The sequence below is a fragment of the Pholcus phalangioides genome, unplaced genomic scaffold (genome assembly GCF_987345545.1).
Source record: "Pholcus phalangioides strain wild (caught in Gottingen) unplaced genomic scaffold, Ppha-v1.0 ptg000020l_1, whole genome shotgun sequence".
Taxonomy (NCBI): domain Eukaryota; kingdom Metazoa; phylum Arthropoda; class Arachnida; order Araneae; family Pholcidae; genus Pholcus; species Pholcus phalangioides.
In genome coordinates this window covers 12,292,921-12,314,212 of record NW_028301613.1, presented here as the reverse complement: position 1 = coordinate 12,314,212, position 21,292 = coordinate 12,292,921, and the positions used below count along the sequence as shown (strand labels likewise).

The window sequence follows — 21,292 nt, the reverse complement described above, 5'->3', positions numbered from 1 at the left end:
TTATATATGATTCATCTGCACTTGGAAAGTATCGAGATAAAAATTTGATGTATCTGGTCAGGGAGGAGGAGTAAAAACTAAAGTTAGTCTGCCTCAAAAAACATATTTCCAAAATCATAGTCTCATACTAATCTTGTGAAGTTGGAATTCCAGAATTTCCCGTAATGTTATGTTTTTTTCTTTCGATCAAAAAGGGCACTTCAGAAATTTTCAGTTTCGCTTGTAACAATGCCAAACTAATTTGAAATATGACTAAAAGAGCGGGAAACTATATTCCAGCACCATTTATACTAAATATTCTATTGATACAACAGCCAACCAATTTCTTTGGCTTCCAAATGCATGAAATCAAAACCCAATGAAAGTGTTAATGGGAGAAACTGGAGAAGGGTTCAACAATTGATGGAAAGGCAAAGATATCCATGGATGAACATAAAAATATATTTAGGGATCACAAGGTAAATTACAATAATATATATATATGATGAATAACACATGACCATTACAATACATTGAAGCAAAACAATAAGGCAATATACTTACATGCATACAAGTTCTGTCCAACGATTAATGAGAACAACCAAAAGCATTCTTTATTAAACTCACACGCAATTAGTCTATCATTAACAAAATATGCTCCCTGTAATCGAATGTCAATGTTTCTCAACCTTTCTGAATCCAAGGACCGGTAAAATATTTCAACGGATATCTAACTTACAGCATAAGTAGCATGAACATGTATCCTATATTTCACAGGACGTCCCATTTTATACAATGAAGCTTATTTGAATTTGTAATCTTTACTTAAAGTGGTGAATAAAGATATAACTTTCATAACATATAAATTATGTTATGAAAATTATGACTAAAAATATAAATATTCATACTATATTTTACATATTTTGTGATTTTTCCATTTTCCATTTGACTCGCAGTGAACATTTCAGTTTACTGTGAGTCAAAGTAGTCCTTCACGCTTCCACCAATTCATAACTTTCAGCAATTTCAGCAACAATTGGTGATTTTGCTCACTTATGGAAACGTTTTTGGTGACAATTGGCAGTCTCATATTTTGCCATGTTTGAGATCAGTTTTCTATAATGAAAGTTGTTCCCACTAATGATCGTGTTTTTTTTCTCCATGCAATACATTTTAGTTTACTGCGATTTGCTGCAGTCCTTTATTTCTAGACTCCAGCAATCTTCTCAAATTTGTCATAAATTGCATTTTTTGATTACAACTTACTTCACATTTAATATGATTTTTCTAGCATTTTCTTCAATTAGATATGGTTACCTTAAGTATGGCGGTCTAATTTTTATTTGAACCCATAAGAATATTACTCATATCAATAAAAAAAAACACATTTTTCATTTTAGTTAGAATTAAAATAACCAAGTCTGCTTTCAGACTATAGGTTGCAAAATGCTGAAATATATCATACCACTTGTCACAGCAAAGGAAAAGAAGTAGTATTCTCTTCTCTTGAGATTTTTTTTGAATCCTTGTTGCAGCTGCCTACGCATTTTTAATCTTTTTAATCGTTCCAAAAGGAATGCCTTTTCAAGTGAGGCTTCAAGGTCTTTCATTAAGATTATATTGCGCGAAGCCTTGTTTTTAAACTTGAATAAGACTGAACAAAACATTGTCAGAGTCAATGATACGTAACTATTGTTTTATCATAATGGTTAGACTGAGAATTAAATATTCCAGCTGCATGTACTCCAGTGTCTGACAAACAGATCTTCAGAGCTTTGAGAGACAAACAGCTAAGAAAGAAAGACAGACACACACATTCTGGCTTATGATAAGCAAGGCTGTGAAAGACCAAAGTTTGATAAACAAATCTGTGAGAGACAGAAATTTAAGAAACAGCTGTGAAGAACCAGCATCTAGGAGACAAGCTTCAGAAACAGCTGTGATGGCAGGTGAGAAACATGTGATGCGGACTGTAACCAGATGTCAAGGCAGGACAAACTAAATTTATTTTTCCACCTTATTCATATAAAAGTCTATTTTATGAAGGTGTTTTGTTTTATTTCCCACAAAATTTGCTGTCCTGGAGAGCAACTGTCCATTTCGCTCCAGTCAGTTTCATGGCACACCAAAACTTTAGAAACCAAACTCTTCTTGAAGAGTCTACTTTGCCAATTTAAAATAAGTGGACTATGAAAAAAGCACTGAGGAAACAGGCCTGTCATTTAAGGGGGGGGGGGCGCCTGGATTTTGAAAATACACTAAAAATGATATATATATATATATATATACATACATTGAGTACATGTGATTTGCCCCCCCCCCCCCGGAAGAAGTTGAAATGACGGCCCCGTGAGGAAAGTCACACACAAAGTCATTTATTGTGACAGAAATTTATTCTGCATCATGACTTGGCTTTGTGTGCTGTATCCTCTTTTATTCCTTGTCATTATCCAGCTGAAGAGACATCATTCCAGATCAGTTGAAAATTATCTATGAAGGATTCAAATTATGTCAGGAGACTTCTTTCACTGCTGAGTAAAACAGCAAACAATGTTAAAATTGCCATATTCAGTCACAATGAGCTTATTTTAAGGGAGACAAATTGTAATTGCATAGCTTGTTAAACAAATTTTTTTCTTTGTTTCTTATATAATCATCCTCATTACATCTAGGACAGATTTTGTATTTGTGTAATATATAGATTTATGTATATAAAGGAAACATTTTCTTCATCAACCCTGAAAAATATACATTCGACACCTGGATTAGCACACTATAGACTAAGAATCATATTAGTCACGTGAGTAACAGCTCTACAAGTTCTGTATCACGACAACAATAACAAGATTACACAATTCTTTTTTTTTCCCCTCCCATAAACCAAAAGTTTGCCCATTTTGTTTTTAAACCAAGAGATGATTAAGAATGAAAAGCATGCAGATTAGAAATAATGCAAAGTCAACATTTTCAGAAACTTCATATGACTGGTCATTAAAGAGATACACTTGCAGAGAGAGTACATATATACGTGTATGTATATGTAGAATGTCTTTTTCTCAGTCGCACTTCTGTTTAACGGTAACCATGATTAGGTTAGTCTGGTGGATTAAGCAGATGGCGCTTAGGAAAACCGCCTGTGATCTGAAATGACAAAGAAAAAACAATGCACATAACGAATTCAACAACTCTAACTTCTTTTAGAAAATTATTTACCGTATTTTTTCACATTAGCCAGCATGCTGGGAAATAGCAAGGGAGAATGCCAGGAATGTCCATATTTTCCAGCATGCTGGGAAGATTAGTCTCTGGTTTTAGAAAATTCTTAAATATATGGACTAAGAATCAATTGAATCGGTTGATTTGTATGTACCTCGTCTCTTTGCATTTTAGAATCCTTTGTGTTTCACCCAAACTACGTTGAGATAGTTCGAACTTCACATTTGCTACCAAAATTTTTGGTTTATTAAAAATGTTGGATACTAAGCACACTCTTTCTTGTAGATTAGATGAGTTTAAATGGATAAACAAATAGACTGCAAAGTAATTTTTATAATCCCCTGATCATGTGTGCAAAATTGGAATAAACACAGCAAAAACTTTGAGAATTGCTTCGCAAAACACAATACAGTGGAACTTCGGTTAACAAGTAAAAAATTGTTGAAAAATTTTGCTTCGATTAAAGAGCAATGATTATTACGAGCAAAAAATTTGCACTTTGTTTATTAATTTTCATTATCACAACTGAGCTGATGGTTTTTCACTTTCATGAACACATGTATTGTGGAATTGTGGTACAGTCTACGGTCAGCGTGCCTCATTCAAAAAATTAGCATGTGTGCGAGTGTGACTGTTTAAGATAAAAAAAACTAGCTGTAGCATTGTAACTACGCATATGTACACACAAAGTTTTTTAAATTCTGTTAGGAGAAAATTGAATGAACTCATGGACAAAAACTAACATGTCAACAAAATTGTGATCCTTGAGGAAGATTATGGGACTAGAGGTGCATTCATTCAAGAAATAATTGTAGAACACAACCAGGACCGTAGATGAACCGATGGGTCTTAATTGCATGCAACAGCAAGAACTTATGGATGGGATCCATCTGAGAAAGAAAGAGAAATGAGGAGGAATCTCTTACTTCGAATGAGATCAGAGAAATGTTTAAAATGTGAGGAAAAAGCTGTGCAAAACTCTGTAGAAAAGAACCACCCAAATAAAGCTGTAGCAGTGTGCGAGCAATGAATCTGGCCAATGACAATACGATTTCCCTATTTCCAAAAAAATCTTTGAAAAAGAACCTATCCAATGACACTTGCTTTTGCCACTTTTTTAAAGTCACACAGAAAGAATAAGTTTGCAAACCACAAAGGGTTCGTAAATCGTCTTATAAACAATAGTCTTCTTCTCTCTTGTTTGGAGTAAGTTAATTTGTGAGCATTATTGTATTGTATGGGGTGTTTTATTTATATTATATATATTTTATCGTATTATTTATAGAATTGCTTATAATGTTGTATTATCTACTGAAGTCATTTTTGTTAGTAATTTTTGTGAATGAATAATTGTGGAATGAATTATCTGAATTTCCATCATTTCCTATGGGGAAATTTGATTCTACATATATGAGCGATTTGGATAATAAGAACATTGGTGGATTGAATTAAGCTTGTTAACCAAAGATCCACTTTATTATAATATAATAAAGTGACAATCTCATGGACAAGAACTTATCCTTCAATCTTTAACATGCAGAATACAGCATCTGTATTTCCTATTAGGCTGACAATAATTAAGTTAGAGCAATAAATACATGCCAAGTTTTGCTTGCTCTGATCCTCATCGAACCTAGTTTTTTCTGGCATGTCGAAAATGGACCAGATTCCAATATTCAAAAATCTGGTCTCTTGATTTTTAAGGTTAATGTGGGGAAATATGGCATTTACTATAATGCAGCAAATTCCCATTTATAAACTACAGTTGTCATTACTTTACTGTTAATTATGTCCATATGAATGAATAGCCCATGAATCAAGCAATGCTCTTTTTAAGCCATGAATTAAAAATCCCAAAATTTGCAACTGGTGGTTTGGAAAAGCTCTTCCAGCAACATGAAAAAAAAAAGTATGCACAGATTTTAAAAAAAGAAGTCATGGTATAGCATATGCAGTCAGACCCACTTATAATAAAGAGCTCGGATCCAGCTTATATGCTCGTTAAATCTGGTCACTCGCTAAATCCCTTTTCAAATCAATAAAAATGAAATTTCAGAAATTAAGTGCTTATAGCAAGTATATTTGAGATTATATTGATATTTTAGTAACTCTGATTCCTGTTTAACTTTGACAGTTAAAACTTTGCTTTTGAACACCCCCCCCCCCCCCAAAGAAAATAAAGAATAACTGGAAAAGATAAATTTTGCTGATTTTATCGTCATGCTCAAACACCATGTATTGGAAATTGTGCTAGGGCTGAACTAGTAACTTTTTAATGTTCTGACTGGCCAGTTTCTTATATTCATCTTCCATGCCCATTCGCCCTTTTCTAGAGGTGTTGCTGTTCCTGCACATTAACAACAAACATAAAGAGGGGTAATATCCTTTTTGTCAAACCATTTGAATGGCAATCCTCCCTCATTAAGTGCACCATCTCCATCTTACGAGAGTACTGAAAGAAATTCAAATAGTTTTGTGAGTTTTCTTGCATTTAATTTTCATTTTCTCTCATTTTTCAAAGATTTCCTTTTGAATTCCTCGTTAAATCCAGACTGTTATGTGGTCAGACTGTATAACACAATCATGGCTCCCACAAGGGTGGGGCTGATATGGCTCAAGCCCTGGGGCCCCAAGACAATAACTACATTTCCTTTGTTTTTTTTCATGCTATAAATTCATTATAGAAAAGTCTGGGTTGGGGCCCTGTTCCAGGATGTGGGGGCCATGCACACAATACCACAATGTATAAAAATGGGGGCAAAATGAATACATCAACTGGTGATCACTTTTTAATCAATCAATTAAAAATTTTGATTAACCAGTTAAATTATTTTAATCCATTGCAAGCGTTATTTTTCATGTCAAGTCTAATTGATAAATAAGAACTTACTGTCCTTCCCTGAAGAAGTCTTTTAGAGTATTACTGAAACGCTTGGAGAATTTGACAAACTCCCTCTTCCTTTGATCCAGAGCCTGCAGAAAAAATGAGCATCAAAATATTAATTAACTCATAAAAACACAACAGTGGCAGTTCATCGAATTAAAATTTCATAAGCAATATGCTTCTCGAAACTTGTCATTGTGGACTGTGACACAAGCATATTAAACAAAAATATGAATGCACATTAAAATCATTTTCAAAACATTACGCTGTGTGCACAATTAAAAACTTTAATGGCTTACTCTGTAATTAGACACATTTAGAAGTATTATTATACAAAACATTTTAACCCTTCAAATGGCATTGAGGAGATATCTCTCGCCTCTTTAAACATCTCTTAGCATTGACAAGCCCAGATATTCTGTAAGGTTGATGATTTCTCAATGTAAACAATTTTTCCCTTACCCCCCATAGTTTGCACCTAATAAAAATGGGAAGGAAGCCTAGTTCATTAAAAAGAATATGACATTTCGAAGGAAGTTAAGTGATTTATGTAATGTCGTTATGCCATTTAACTGTGATTCGAGTGGTGATTTAAATTAAATGAATTAATAAACATATTTTACATTAATTAAAGAAAAGATTAAATCACCGCACACACCCACACAAAAGGGACTTACTAAAAGCTGACCATCACCATGCTCCTTTGCAGCCAGGAGTCACGCAGTAAATCAATATTTTTATTATTTAAAGTATCCCCCGTTCAAGAATCATGAGCACCGCAAAAACTAGCTGATTTGACACACAAACAGCTGCAAAAGCAAGTGAGCAAAAATTCTCAATGAACCTATGTTTAAAAAATACTGCATTTTCATTGGTTAGCTGAACTGTGGGAATGTTATAGAATTTGCTTCATGCTTTAATGTCTGGGCACTTTTTACCCTAAGCCAATTTGTTGTGGCGTAGTAGCTTCTGCCATGTGTATGAAAAAGTAGAAGCCAAGTGTCATAATATGAGTGTCACATGGTAAAAGCAGAAAAAAGTGTTTTTCTCAGATTAAAAGAATGAAATCTGTCTATGCAGTAAGTTTAAATATTTCGAAAGAGGAAATGGGGATCACAACATTGTATTTAACACCACTGTCACAACACTGGTGCATAATATGTATTATGTAGATTAATAAAAGCTTATGTGTCATCTTTCTAACTCTTAAAATCTACTTTTAGAAAGAAAAATGATGACTTCATTCAGTGATTATACATAGGGAGTATCTAAAAGTGTTTGGAATGGCAATATCGCATCTACATATTATTATTATTCAATTGAACATTGTGTGCTGCTAGCTGTTAAATTGAGAGTTTCTTGTCGCAGTTTATAGAGCAGCGTTAGTCTGTATAGAGCAGTTTGCCCTTGGAGCTCCATCACACAAATGTTTCAATTTGCAGCATCTTGTAATTATCGAGATGTTAGGGGAAAAAAACAGCAGTCGAGACCTTCGATATGCACCAACTAACCTTTAGCCTAGTGGTTCTTAACCAGGGGTGCTTAAAGAGATTTCACAGGGTCCATGAGCTTGGGTGAGAAATCAATTAATCATTGTTTTTACATTGCTATACAATGAATCTTATTTTGTAAAAGGGCCGTGTCACTTTCAATTTATTGGCACGGGATCTGTGGAAACATAAAAGGTTAAGAACCCCCTTCCCCCAATTTAACCCCAAAGTGCTCTCATTGCAAATTGAAGAACCTGGTAAGCTGCTAAAGACACCCTGGCACTCGCCAAAACACTGAAACTAATCTTGTTTCTCTCACGGTCATTACAGATGAGTAGAAAGGATCAAAAAATCAAATGGGCATTCCCCCCCCCCCACATCCTGTGCAAGGGGTTCCAGTTTTGTCAACAGTTGAAACAGTCATTCCTTTATCCCACTATTAAACAATGGAAAAATAATTTTTCAATGGTTTATTGGGAAGGAAGATAAATTACTTTTGCCACAAAAGTGACAGCATTTCAAGCAAAAAGATATATTTAGTAATGGTTTTTCAAGAAATTGTTCAGTTTTTCTATTAAAAACCAGTGACAGTTTGAACAAGAAGTGGTATAGAGAGATTATCTACCTTATAATGTACTACAAGTTATGTTTAATTGATCACCTGTTTTCCAGTAGGAGAAGGTATGTAGGCCGATACCTCATTGACAGCATCAAGTAACTTCTTAATGGCACTTGCAATCTCTCTGAAAGACAGAAAAATTACAAAATCTTGAACACAATGCTTGGTTTAAACAATGGCTGGTTGTGGCAAATCATTCTCATTATAAACGCACAAAAAACTCAGACATAAGTAATACGGTGAAATAAAACTCCTTTGCAGATACAATAATATATTGATTAAATTTTTATCTTTGAAAATTTAATGACACTCAAGCAGAATAGAGTTCAATGCATTTGCAAGCGATGAGCAACAATGCAGTTGTTCAAGACCTAGACAATGCAGTTGTTGACAAATAGATAGAAACTGCTGTGTTTTCAGAGACACAGGTTATAGAGCAAGATCCAGTTATTATGAATCCAATCCATAGTATCACACAATAAAGAAATATTACTGGAAGTTCACAGGTTGGAATCAGAGCCACTCCACAGTTCTTGGATTAAGGCTATGCCTATCTTTTTCTCAGAAATATGCTTCACCATTGCATGAGTGGCAATTTCACTCCTGTTCAAGTTAATCGGAAGTATTTTAAGACTTGTTGACATGAGAACTATTATAGATTAGAATACATAACATCCTTTGGGGGTGTGGTTCTACTCCCCCCCCCCCCACACCATGCTTTGGGGGTGAGTTTTACTTAACTATAAAAAAATTATTTTTTTCATAGTTTTGTATGAGCTTCAACAATGAAAGTATAAAAATATCATATTAATATCATAAATAATTCATCTCACTACACAGACACCACACTACACTCTGTGCTGGTTTCTCCACCACAGAGCCATAACTATGGAAAGGCAGGTGTTTTGATGCCCAGGATGACAAATTCACCCTTTGTTCATTCAAATTTACAATGCAGGAACACAAAAATTCATGTTTGCCCCCGAGTGAGCCAAAGGGTTACAATGACTCTAATCCCAGGGTTCCCAAACTGTGCTTCACCAAAGATTTCTTGGTGCTCGTGAAGAGATTAATCATTTTTCCCAAGTATTTTAAAACTTTATATTTACACTAGGTTAAAGCTTGGAACACTCTTCTCAACGAAAGAAGAACAGGATTTAACTCTCTGTGGAGACTACCTATTTTCTTAGTTTTCTATACAAAGTTTGTCTGTCCAGAAACCCCCTGCAGTGGTTTTGATAACTATAGCTGCCATGTAGATTTTCTGTCTATGAGTATATTTGAATATATGAACTCCTTGCGATGCAAGTAACCAGTAAATCATTTTACAAGTATTTAACATAGATTGTCAATGTGAAACATGAGCACTGAACAAAATCTAGCAAAACACCCACTTGATTGTTTCTAAAAAAGTCTTCCTATCGTTGATCTCATCGGGTATTCGACTGAGTATCTTCTTCAACGATGATGCTTTCTTATTAAGCTCTTGAAAGGCATCTTCATGACGAGTTGATTTGTATTCTAAAATAACATCAAATTGCCATTATGATATCCATTTAAAACAAAAAAAAATTACACTGAAATATTCATTTGATAGCATGAAGCAAATTCTTATGTGGGTTGTTATGGAAGCCTTTTGGGAGTAGAAATTGAATAATTTATAACAAAATCTGGTAAACCACTTACATTTTCTTCATTGTCATTTTTTATACACTAAAACTGGCAAAAATTTCTCTTGCATATTGTGGTGGACACATCGAACATTTGTGTTATTTTTACATTATCGAGTGAAAATGAATGCTTGCCATATAATCTGTTTAGATTATGCATTATCTATGCATTTAGAAAGAAATGATGAACCTCTCTTCTAATTATATGAAATACAGATAACTGGATACCAAACAAAGATAATTGGGCAGACCTCCATGGGGAATCAAACCACCAACCTCGCACTTTGCAGACACGTGCTCTACCATTAAACTACAGAGGTTCTGAGCTTAACCTCTGTAGTAACTGAACTGCGTAATAGACAGTCTCCTAACTCAGCAACAGGTGCAAGGTTGGTGGTTTGATTCCCCACAGAGGAATGCACAACTTTTCTTTCCAATCTTTGTTTGGTATCTAGTCATCTGTACTTTGCATTTCATGTATTTTGTTGAAGTGGAGCCACCCAACAGTGAAAATTTTTATTTCTTTCTCATATGTAAAAAAAAATCAGATTCTTTGCAAGTGTAAGGGTGCAAACAGCATCCCGAAATGTCAATTTTTTATGATTTCATAAAATCTCTAAAAATTTGCAGGACAGCCTGTATATTCTTATTACGAGGAAAACCTGATCTGTTTGGCATCAGAATAACTTAATTCACAAGACCTACATTCTTTAACTGTGTTTTCCTGAATATAATCCATTAGAAAAAGAATAATAGTTATTTCTTAGTATGGATAATATATAATATACTGCTGCAAAATTATTTGAGGCACTTTTTCCTCTTGCGGAAGGGGGTGAGTAGAAATAAGTATCTTAAAAATCTTTTTTTTTTTTGCATTGTATGTAAATTGTTTTTTAAGAGTAAATGTTGTAAACGAGTAGCAAATCCAAAATATATATATATATATATATATTTTGTTACAACCTCATCCATTCCTTTCAGCAACAATCCCAAGATATCTTGACCTGCTTTATTACAGCCAAACGAAATATCTCAGCTTCTAAAAACGTGTTGAAGTTGTTTTTGCAGTAAAACATGTTTTCCACTCTTCTTTCCCCCCCCCCAATCAATCATCTGCCAGTGGGTAGAGTCAGCTCTTGTTCAAAATTAGATAAGAGAAGGCACATGAGAAAAATAGACTGTGTGTTCTCCACCCCCCCCCCTCCTTCTTTGAGCACTGCAAAGAGATATGCACTCAGTATAAATACAAAAATATTTTTCCCAAAAAAAGTATCTCTCTTCCTGTGAAGCCCCACACGTCATGGGAGGTGTTTTTGTATTGTAGTGAGGGAAATAAAAGCGATGGGAAGAGTAAATTTTCTTGTTTGGGGGGGGGGGGGGCAAGCAGTTATCAGCTCAATCAGAAAAAAAAAATTCTTGAAAATATGTGGCAGTTCATGAAGGTTTTGCAATTTCAAATGTGGCAACTATAATGCGGGTCAGGAAAATTTTAAAACCATTTAAAGGGTTAAGCTTTCATTGTTGATGAGTGAAATTTGCATAAGCAGAATGTGTGCAGGAAATTATTATGGTAAACTATTATTATTATACCTTCACAATCTGGAACAGAACCCTGTAGTTTCAGAAGGCCTTCAACAATGTTCACTGACACATCAGCTTGTTTCAGCAAACCCATCACCAGATCATACAAGAAGCCAGGATGAGACATCTCAACCTTGAAAAATACATGCAAGATTAAGGCAAAAATTTCTTTTCAATTGTCAATCTAGTACATCAAAACAAAAAGTAAAAAATATACAGTAACACGAATGAAATATAAAGAGGCATCCCCTCCAATCTCAGCAAATAGCTCTGGATGAGGCTCTGAGGAGGCTGTCCATGCATGGCCCTATTCAGGGTACACAGGCATATACTCTGGGTGGGGTTCCTTAAACTTTTTCAGGAGTTACCTCAAATCAACAAGATCAGCTTCAAGACTGACCCATGGGACTGCTTTTGAAATTAGAGATAGCAGTGAATCCCCTTGTTTATAATAGGACTGTAAGTGGTTTTGTATGATTAGTCTAGGAAGGCACACTGCAAATCAAGTTCAAGTCATGACCTCTTGGGTAAGAATCTCTAGTTATAAATGAATTTGTACAACTTTTCTTGGAAGCTCCTGCAAATTAAATTTGTGTCATGACCCATAGCTCAACAAAAATTCCTGGCTATAATTGAATTTGTACAACCCATGTCAGAAGCCCCAGTGAATCAAGTTTATGTAATGGTCCAGAGCTCAAAAATCCCTGGCTGTAACGGAATTTTGTATGACCCCTGAATGAATGAATGAACACCAGGTTCTCTGCCACCGGACTTATCCCGTTGCCGAGATCTCTTCCAGCCCAGCTTCGTGGCAGAGTCTGGAACAAAGTGAGTGTGTGTGTACACCTAACAGTCTGAGTGTGTAGCTAGTGTTGTGTATGATATTTCAGTGCTGCCATCTATACTTCAAATTGTGAGTGAAGTGTAATGATTGAATATTTGTAACGTTGTAGGCCTGTTGCTCTCTGTGGCGAGACTTTTTAATGGGGAGATCGACTCGCATTCGCGCCTTAAAGTTGGGAATCACAGAAAACCAACTTCAGCCGACCACCACTGTGGGGTTCGAACCCGGATCCTCGCATCGTGAGTCCGTCACTATAACCACTCGACCACCACAGCGGCTGTATGACCCGTCAAACCCTTGCGAATAAAGTTTGGAGCCTGATCCATAGCTCAAGAATCCCTGGCTGTAAGTGAATTTGCACAACCCATGTTAGAAGCCCCTGTGAATCAAGTTTGGGTCATGACCCACAGCTCAAGAAACCCTGGCCGTTAGTGGATTCGAGTGACCCATCTTGGAAGCCTGTGCTACCAAGGTTTGGGTTGTGACCACATAGGTTAAGAGCTCCTGCTCTAAGGTAAGAAGAAGTCTGTCCTTCGTAGCTTAACTATAAAGCACTTGCCCTGAAATTCCTACCCAGAGGCATGTGAATTTTCCTTCCAAAACTCATCTTCATCTCCGCTTGGGCATATCCGGTCATTGGTACTTTATATGAACAACTGAGAGTCACATCTCCCCTTAAAAAAAATCAGTCCATACATGAGGAAGACATTCAAAGAAATGGCATACTGTTCTAGACTAGCTCATAGAAACAGTGTTACTTTGTTAATTGGGGAAAGGCTGTGAAAATCATTCAATGGGTGCACATCAATCCCTTAATGAGTAATTTGATGTAGTTTGGAGGTAATCAAGCATTCATTTACCTTTGAAGCAGCTGACTTTAAAGTTTGGGCTGCAGTGACATCTTTCTTCTCTAGCTGCAAAAAAAAAAAAAAAAAAATTAATGAAATTAAACATGAGCATACTATAAGGAATGTTAGTTTCCAAAAAGAGTTTTAATGCTGCAATTTTTTTTGAAATATACATTGTATAGAGATGCGAGGTGAGAATATTCTCCTGGATGTAAAAATTGGAGAATGATCTAGAATACTCATTTTTCTTGTGAATAATGAAATGTTTTTTACTAATTTTGTTTATATTATGAAATATAAATCAGTTTTCATTGCCTGATATTTAAAACAAAGCTATTTTTGGCATAATCACCCCCCAATGATGGCTTTGAGGCCCCCCTCACACCAACTTGCTATAAATGCTTACTCTCGATAATTTGAACCAGATCTCATTTTCATGAGGCCCCTCTGCATTTGAGGTTTCTCGGCCGTGCTCGGTCGGACCCATGCATTAAGATGACACTGGTTGGATGTCATGTGTAAAGTCTATTAATTTTAACACTTTTCTGCTGCTGTATCTTCAGCAGAATACTATGGCGTTCATCAATTCCAACATACAGTAGAGTTCCGTTTATCCAAACTTCTGTATTATCCGACAACTCACCACAAAAAAAAAGATCAAGCACCAACTGTTAAGCTTTCAGAATTTCACTTAATGACAGAGTTAAGGCTCCAGAAACTGCAATTAAATACATTGAGCAACAAGAAGCAGCTACAAAAATCGACATAATGATGCTGAAAAGATGGTGAGATTTGACAGCAAAGAAATGGCACTCCTCAAGAAAGCAGGCTATGATTTAAAAAAAAAAAAATTTAATTATCACAGGACAACTTTTCAAGTACTGTATTTAACTTCAAGATATTTTGTAACTATAAGTTCATTTTCTCATTTAATGTTTTCTGTTGTTTTGCTGTAAACATGATTATTAGGTTCGTAATGTACAAAATTATAACATAGTATAGTTTGATGTTTAATAGGCTTTTCCTTAACACCTCCGACCTTCTGCTGGGTCATTTATGTCGGATAAGCGAGACTCTACTGTACTTATTTGTCTTTTTTTTTTCTCATAAAAATGTCCTTGAAATTTCAGTCCAAAAGATTTCAAATTTCAAACTTACTCCACAAAACGTGTGAATGGAAAGTTTGGTCCTTTCAAACTGTCAATTAACATAATCTTCTTACAGAACTCAAAAGTCAACTGAACCCGTATTTTCGGAGGTAGAATTTCATTGTCAAAACTTATTTTTAAGAAACTTATGCTGGAGTAATCGTCTTCATATTTATTGAGCAAAGCAGCAATATGTGATATTCGCTCAGATGAACAACACCTTTGAACCACAAATTCTGCTGCCAGTAATAGATTACTTATACAGTGATACTTTTTTTCCTTTTTGGTAGCTTAAATAAACACTGCTCATTTTTCTTGATTGCAAAAAGGTTATTTTGTCTTGGCGACAACAGAATTAAATTTTTTCAATTCTTTAATGAATGCGTCACCCACAAGATTCACTTTATGCACCCAGCATTGATAGTGCATGTCTGGTTCAGCAGCAGCATTGATAGTACAAAATGTTGTCACCAAGAAGTGTTTTTAATAATTTGAAGCACGCAGTCATGTAACACGTTGAATCTGATACTAGATCCTTTATGTTTTGAATTTTTTTAAGGAATCAATTATAGCTTGGAAACATGGAAGAATTAACGATAAAATTTAAATTATTGAAATTTTGCAGAAAAGTGGTAAAAATTCAAATTTTTACATTTATTCGTCAAAATTGACAAATTTCGCATTTATTGCGGTTATTTGGTAAATACGAAATTTACGTATCCCTATTCAATGTACATACACTTAAATTCTGTATCACTCATATTTCTTTAAAAGTTCAATTTCAGCCATTCAGCCCTATTGGAATAATTTTCTTGCTTTCAAACTTCAATATTGTGGGCAACAAACTTTAGTATTCCCGTCCTCTTGACGGCAAAAGAGACGGGGACATAGAATATTCTCTCGAAGGACTACTGTAAATTACTAGAGAATATTCTTATTGAAAATAATGACTTACTCTCACGTTATTTATAGAGGATTTATTATAATACATGTTATTACATATATTCTTGAGAATACTCTATGTAAGGACTTGTATAACTGGAGAATACTCTATGGAAGAACTTGTATAACTGGAGAATACTCTATGGAAGAACTTGTATAACTGGAGAATACTCTATGGAAGAACTTGTATAACTGGAGAATACTCTCATCGAAGAGAATATTCGAGTCTGTAAGGACTATTATTAACTTGAGAACAATTCTCAAGTTATTAATAATATTTAAGTTTCGATAATATTCCCCAGTAATTTATAAAAGTAGTCCTTCCAGAGAATATTCTCAAGGATATTATATATAACTATATTATAAATAACAGGATAATATTCTCATCAAGAACTTCTAAGAATATTCTCAAGTTAATTACAATAGAAAATCCTACATGATTATTCTCGAGAATTTTACATCTCTAACATTGCAGAATAATTGCAGTCAACAATCACTACATTTTTGTGGGAGCTTAACATCAATATTATGCTCTTTATTTGATTACAAAAAACTGTTCAAATTATATAATTTTTTTACTTTTAAATAATTTAATGCGGTTAGTTTCAAATAATGTAAGGGAGGCATGCGAATGACTAAAAGAGTGACCCTAAGAGTGGAGGATCAGGTCAATGAGTGACCTAAAGAATGATCAAGAAAATGTGCAAGCATGTAAGTGGTGGCTAAGCAGGTCACAGAGTGGTAAATCTGAAGAATGAGTAGTCAAGAAGATCAGAACAGGAGAAAGACGGCAAAACAATTAAAAAAACAAAACCTGCCTCTGTTCAAAGGATGTGTAGATACCATCAGGGATGCAACTTGGGGAAAGCAGGTGGGTCTGGTGCCCCAGCCGTTGGATCAGAAGGCGCACAAATTTCACCCTTTAACCTTTCCATTAAAAGGTGGCGCCAAAATGTGTCCATGCCCCGGCTAACCAAACCATAGTTGCAGCCCTGGATGCCATGCATGTATTCTGACAGATTTGCCTATTCAATTGTTAGATACAATATGCACGATGATACTGAAATTTATTTTGATAACTTGTACAGTCGAGCACCAAATTTTATGGCAGCTACTCTGGATGAGATTGTTTCAAAGAAAACAAAATGCAATTAAAATTGTCATTGTTTCCATTAGTTATGGAACATTTAAAGCAACACTTGCAGTTAGTGAGAATGAACCCCACCGGCCCCACAATGGTGGGTCAACCGAAGTTAATTTTCTGTGATTCTCAACTTTGAGGTGCAAATGCAAGCCGATCTCTCAGTTAAAAGTCTCACCAGACACAGCAACAGGCTTACAACGATACAAATAATAATTATATTTCACTTACAATTTGAAATGCAGATGGCTGCATTAAAAAATCAGACAACACTAGATGCACTGTTTAGGTACACACACACATTCACACTTCTAGCACAACTCACTCGATAGTAAATTGCCCATGGCGATAGGATCAGAGTTGTGCTTGGTTTGAAAGAAAAGTTTGTGAGAATGTGGCAAATACAGGGCATCTGGAAAGAAGGGTTCTGTGAAAAAAACACCAAAACATACTGTAGTTTCAAACATTGCCGATAGGGGGAAGGGAAATGTGGTGCTGTTTTAATCTACATGGCCAGGAGTTTTTATGAAGCTCAAGTAAAAGAATTCAAAATGCAAATTAACTGCAAACATAGGCCAGGGCTTAACAAATCCTAAGGTCACCATGGCGACTGAACTCCAGAACTCTACTGCTGGACTTATCCCATCGCAGAGATTTCTTCTAGACCAGATTAGTGGCAGGAAACATTGCCATGGTGAGTAATGTGATTTGCAACTACTTTTGACATTACAACTTGCATTACCATACGTGAACCTCACACACATTCCTCTACAGAATTTCTAACACAAATCAATCACATGCCAGGATGTGTTATGTGTAAACATTTATGGCTCTAACGTACGTATATTGTCAGAGTTGCAATTGTTTTGCGTTCTTGCTGGTGAACCACCTGTCTTCCATATTTCGAAGAGAAGTTGGGAAATGCTTGGATTTCATGTTATTTAAGTATCGTGTTGAAGGTTCGCCTGCTTTCAGCGGAGAGACGTTTCCAAATGGGAGACTGGCTCGCGTTTGTGCCACAACATTTTAAATCTAAACACACAACCACACAGAGCTGTATTTTCCCCCCATTGGCAGTGTTAGGAACAAAAATTTTTCATGGAGTCCTTCTTCCCACATTGTCATTAGTCACCCTTCTAACAAGGTTAGTGTTATTTCCGTTGTTATATCGAGCTCCATATGGCGCTCGGAGAAGTATCAGTTCAATTACATACACCCTGTAAGTAATTGAATTTATAAACGAGCTTAAACATGATATAACACATATATATACAACTTTCACAGTGTAAAAAAGGACGTAATATTTTACCTTTTCCAAGATGGGTCCCACCAAAATAGGCAGCACGAGCGCCGAGACAGGAGAGTCCTCTCCCATTTTCATGCTTAAAAGATCCTATTAGGAAACTCGAGGAAAATAACAATAATTCTCACTATTAACTACTTCACACTCCAGAGAGCGCGTTTTGTGTCCTTCCCCCCTCACTACACTACTAATAATAACTAACTGTTATTGTTGTTATCACACACGTGCTCCTAAACGAGTTTAATTATTTTCCCAACTGTCGAAAATCCCAAATAACATAATAAATTATAGTAAAACGCAAACAAAAATGAAAAAAACACTTTTCCGCGATAGCATACCACATCCACAACAACACTAATTAAAAGGAAATAAAAAAATATACGGGAGTGAAAGTAACAGTTTTTTTCTTTCTTTTTCGTTTCGTGGCAGTGCAGGGTAAAGCCCTACTTTATGGTGTGACCATACATCATGAATATATCCGGGACAGTCCTGGTTTGTTTTTTTTTTGGTTTTTTTTTATGTTTTTCTGACTGTCCCGACTTTTTTGAAAAAATGTTCTGGTTTTTCACGTATTTTTAACGAAGCCAATTTTGCTTTTATTCAGTGCGGCTCGTGGTCGAATATATTGGGGGAAGCACAATCGAGAAGAAATATAAGTATATTATATACTATACTATAGGAATAGTATATTTCTCCTCTAAGGGAAGCACAGATTTCAAAAATATACCGCCATCTATCGATGATGAAATGTAGTCAAGTGTCGTAACTAGGATTTTGCCGCCCCCACCCATATAAAATTCGATAACGTGGGGAAATAGTGTTCTTTGTTTCCTCCTAAAACTTGCCAGGCCTCTAAATTCTAAATTTTCCTCCTGGGGCAATCGCCCTCTCTGCCCACCCCCACTCCAGTTCCGGCCCTGGGTACATGTACGATTTACAATTAGTAAAGTATTGCACGGCATTGAAAACTTTTATTTTTGTTTACAAAATTATTTTTCACATTATCTATATACCCATGCAGTACAAAAATAGTAATGCTCTATCAGCGCAACATATACGTAAATAGTTTGCGCAGTGAACTTCGATGTCTTAACAACGTTGAAAATCATTTTCGTTTAGCACCTGCCATAGGCAATGGTTTTTGCATATTTTGAAAAATTCATACTTTTCTTCACATATCAGGGGTCTGCACCCAGCCATAATTTGGGTCTGTTTTACGGACCCTTCACAAAATTCCGCATCTCAAAAACAGACCCTTTACATAATTCCGCATCTTAAAAAATGGATAATATTTGGATAAAACTATAAATTTGGAATTTCATTTCTTTTGTGTAGTTTAACTAGATTACTTCGCTTCCCGCAAAATTACTAATTTTTGACAAAAATAAGGGAAATTTCCACAAAAACAGGACCCTACAAAAAAGGTCTGGATAGGTGCCCGAACATTATACTCCAATTTAAAAGGTGTATAAATTTCTATGATAAAGTTGTAAAATATATACAGTAGAACTTCGGTTAGCGAGATTAATTCGTTACACAATCTCCTAAGAAATGGTAGCCGTTGTTCATGAGCTAGCCCCTCAAAGTCACGGTCAATAAAGCAATCTTGCCAAAGTTTTTCTCCAAACGGAATTTAAAAACTTCAAGCGCACATACGCGTGGCATGGCTCCCACATCCTGGAGTAGGGCCCCTAAGCTGGAATCTTTCACGGGCCCCTTTATGGTGGATTTATAGCATGAAAAAACAAAAAATAATGAAAATCGCCCCAGGGCGGGAGCCATGACGCGTGGTTACAATTCTACATCTAGTTTCATATCGTAAACAGTCACGTTCGTAGGGGTGTCCATTTCTCGAGTTAGGCACGCTGATCAAAGACTTGGTAAGTACATTACCTAAAATTTCCCAGTACTTGTGTGGACGGAAGCGAAAAACCATCAGCTCAGTTATGATAACGTAAAAATAAATAAACAAAGCCCATAATTTTTGCTCGTAATGCGAATCATCACTCGATCGTTTATCGAACCAAAATTTGTTCGAAATTTTTGCTCGTTATGCGAATTGCTCGTTAACTGAAGTTAACTCTGTATATATTTTATTCAAATATATTCTAATTTAGAAGGTACAGCTGATTTAATTTTAATATATTAAAAAAAAGTAGATGGCAGCATCAGTCTCTCCCATATGAGGGTATCTCATATGGCGCACGACAGAAAGCGTTCAAAGAGGAAAGAAGAATACAGCGCTCTTTCCATGGAAAGCGCTGCCGAGCTACTATATGACCCGTATTTTACGATACTTTTTTAATCAATGCTTCCGAAAATTTTTCTTTTCTAATTCATTAAACTGATTTCAGAAATTAAAAAGAAAAAGAAATTCAATGGTATTAAGTTGGTATCAAATCAATCAAATTATTATCAAAAAATCATTATCAAATCAAAGAACTAAATTAATGGCTTGTGATTTTCAGGGGGGTGCACGCAAATCCTTCACGAGCCGCCCCTGCTTTTATTCTTAAAAAAACGATTAAAATTATCTTCCCAACTCAGAAATGACATTACGATAATTACGACTACAAATAAGAATATTTTCATAGTTTTTTTTAATTCACTGACACTTGAAGTGGCGCTTCGTCTTCCTCGTTTCGCGACTTCTTGTGATTTTAGTACAAGTTGGCGACTTCGCATACTTTTTGCATCATTTTTAGCGATTATTGACAATGTACCATATTTTGAAGCCTAATCTCACGTATTTTTCTAGAGCAAATATGGCCAGTCTTCTTTTACGTAACACATTTCAGTCGTACATTGTGAAATGAATGGAAGTTGCTGTGTCTATCGAGAAGTTTCATCCGGTTTTTGATTGAAGACAAACGGTAATGGCCCATGGTCAGTGAGCATATAAAATTGATTACCCTCAAGCATGAACTGGAAATGTTTCGTAACAGCGAACGCAGCGAGCGATTCTCAGTCATAGGCATTATACTTTTGTTCTGCCTCAATCAGCTTTTTCGAGAAAAAATCAAGTTACTCGAGTACGTTGTTGTTGATTTGGTAAAGTGCACCCCCAATGGCGTAAACTGATGCATCGATACACGAGGATGGCTATCTGAACTTCTGAATTAGGGTATACGAAGTGTTGCTTGAGCCAACTGCTGCTTGGTTTCTGCGAGCGCCTGTCGATCTTCTGTTCAAGGCAATGAGGAGAAATATAAGTTTTTTCCTACTCTATTTCTATATTCTATTTTTTTACTGTATTTCTCCTCTAAGGTCCAAGGTATGTCTTTTCTCGTTTTTGTTAGAGTGTTTTGGAAAAGTAGTTAACCTCTCTTGTTTGTGAGCAGCGCAGCACGTGGAAAGAACTTTCGACAAAAATTTAAAAGTTCAAGAAATTTTCTCAGATCTGTAATGGTCTCCGGCAACGGGTACTGTAGGATAATTTGTATTTTTTCGGGTAAAGGTCCAATGCCGGCTGCCGAAATCTTATGGCAGAGGAACGAGAGTTCCAACACTCCGAACTTACACTTGGATACGTTGAGCTTTATATACTAGCTATAATACCCGGCGTTGCCCGGGTTTTCTTCAATGAGGCTTTTTGGATCATGCTAGGGTGACCATACGTCCCGTATT

At 35.7% G+C, this 21,292-nt stretch overlaps 1 protein-coding gene across 1 annotated transcript; it reads right to left on the bottom strand.

The window, feature by feature from the left end:
- Window positions 1-2,279: 2,279 nt before the first annotated feature.
- Window positions 2,280-18,045, bottom strand: Ccm3 (programmed cell death protein 10 Ccm3). The gene is made up of 7 exons (XM_089248443.1): window positions 17,672-18,045; window positions 13,144-13,197; window positions 11,449-11,572; window positions 9,583-9,709; window positions 8,231-8,312; window positions 6,086-6,168; window positions 2,280-3,120 (listed from the first exon to the last, which is right to left on the bottom strand). Exons 1-7 carry the CDS (start codon window positions 17,741-17,743, stop codon window positions 3,036-3,038), a joined length of 627 nt encoding a protein of 208 aa, XP_089104569.1. The 5' UTR covers window positions 17,744-18,045; the 3' UTR covers window positions 2,280-3,035.
- Window positions 18,046-21,292: the final 3,247 nt, after the last annotated feature.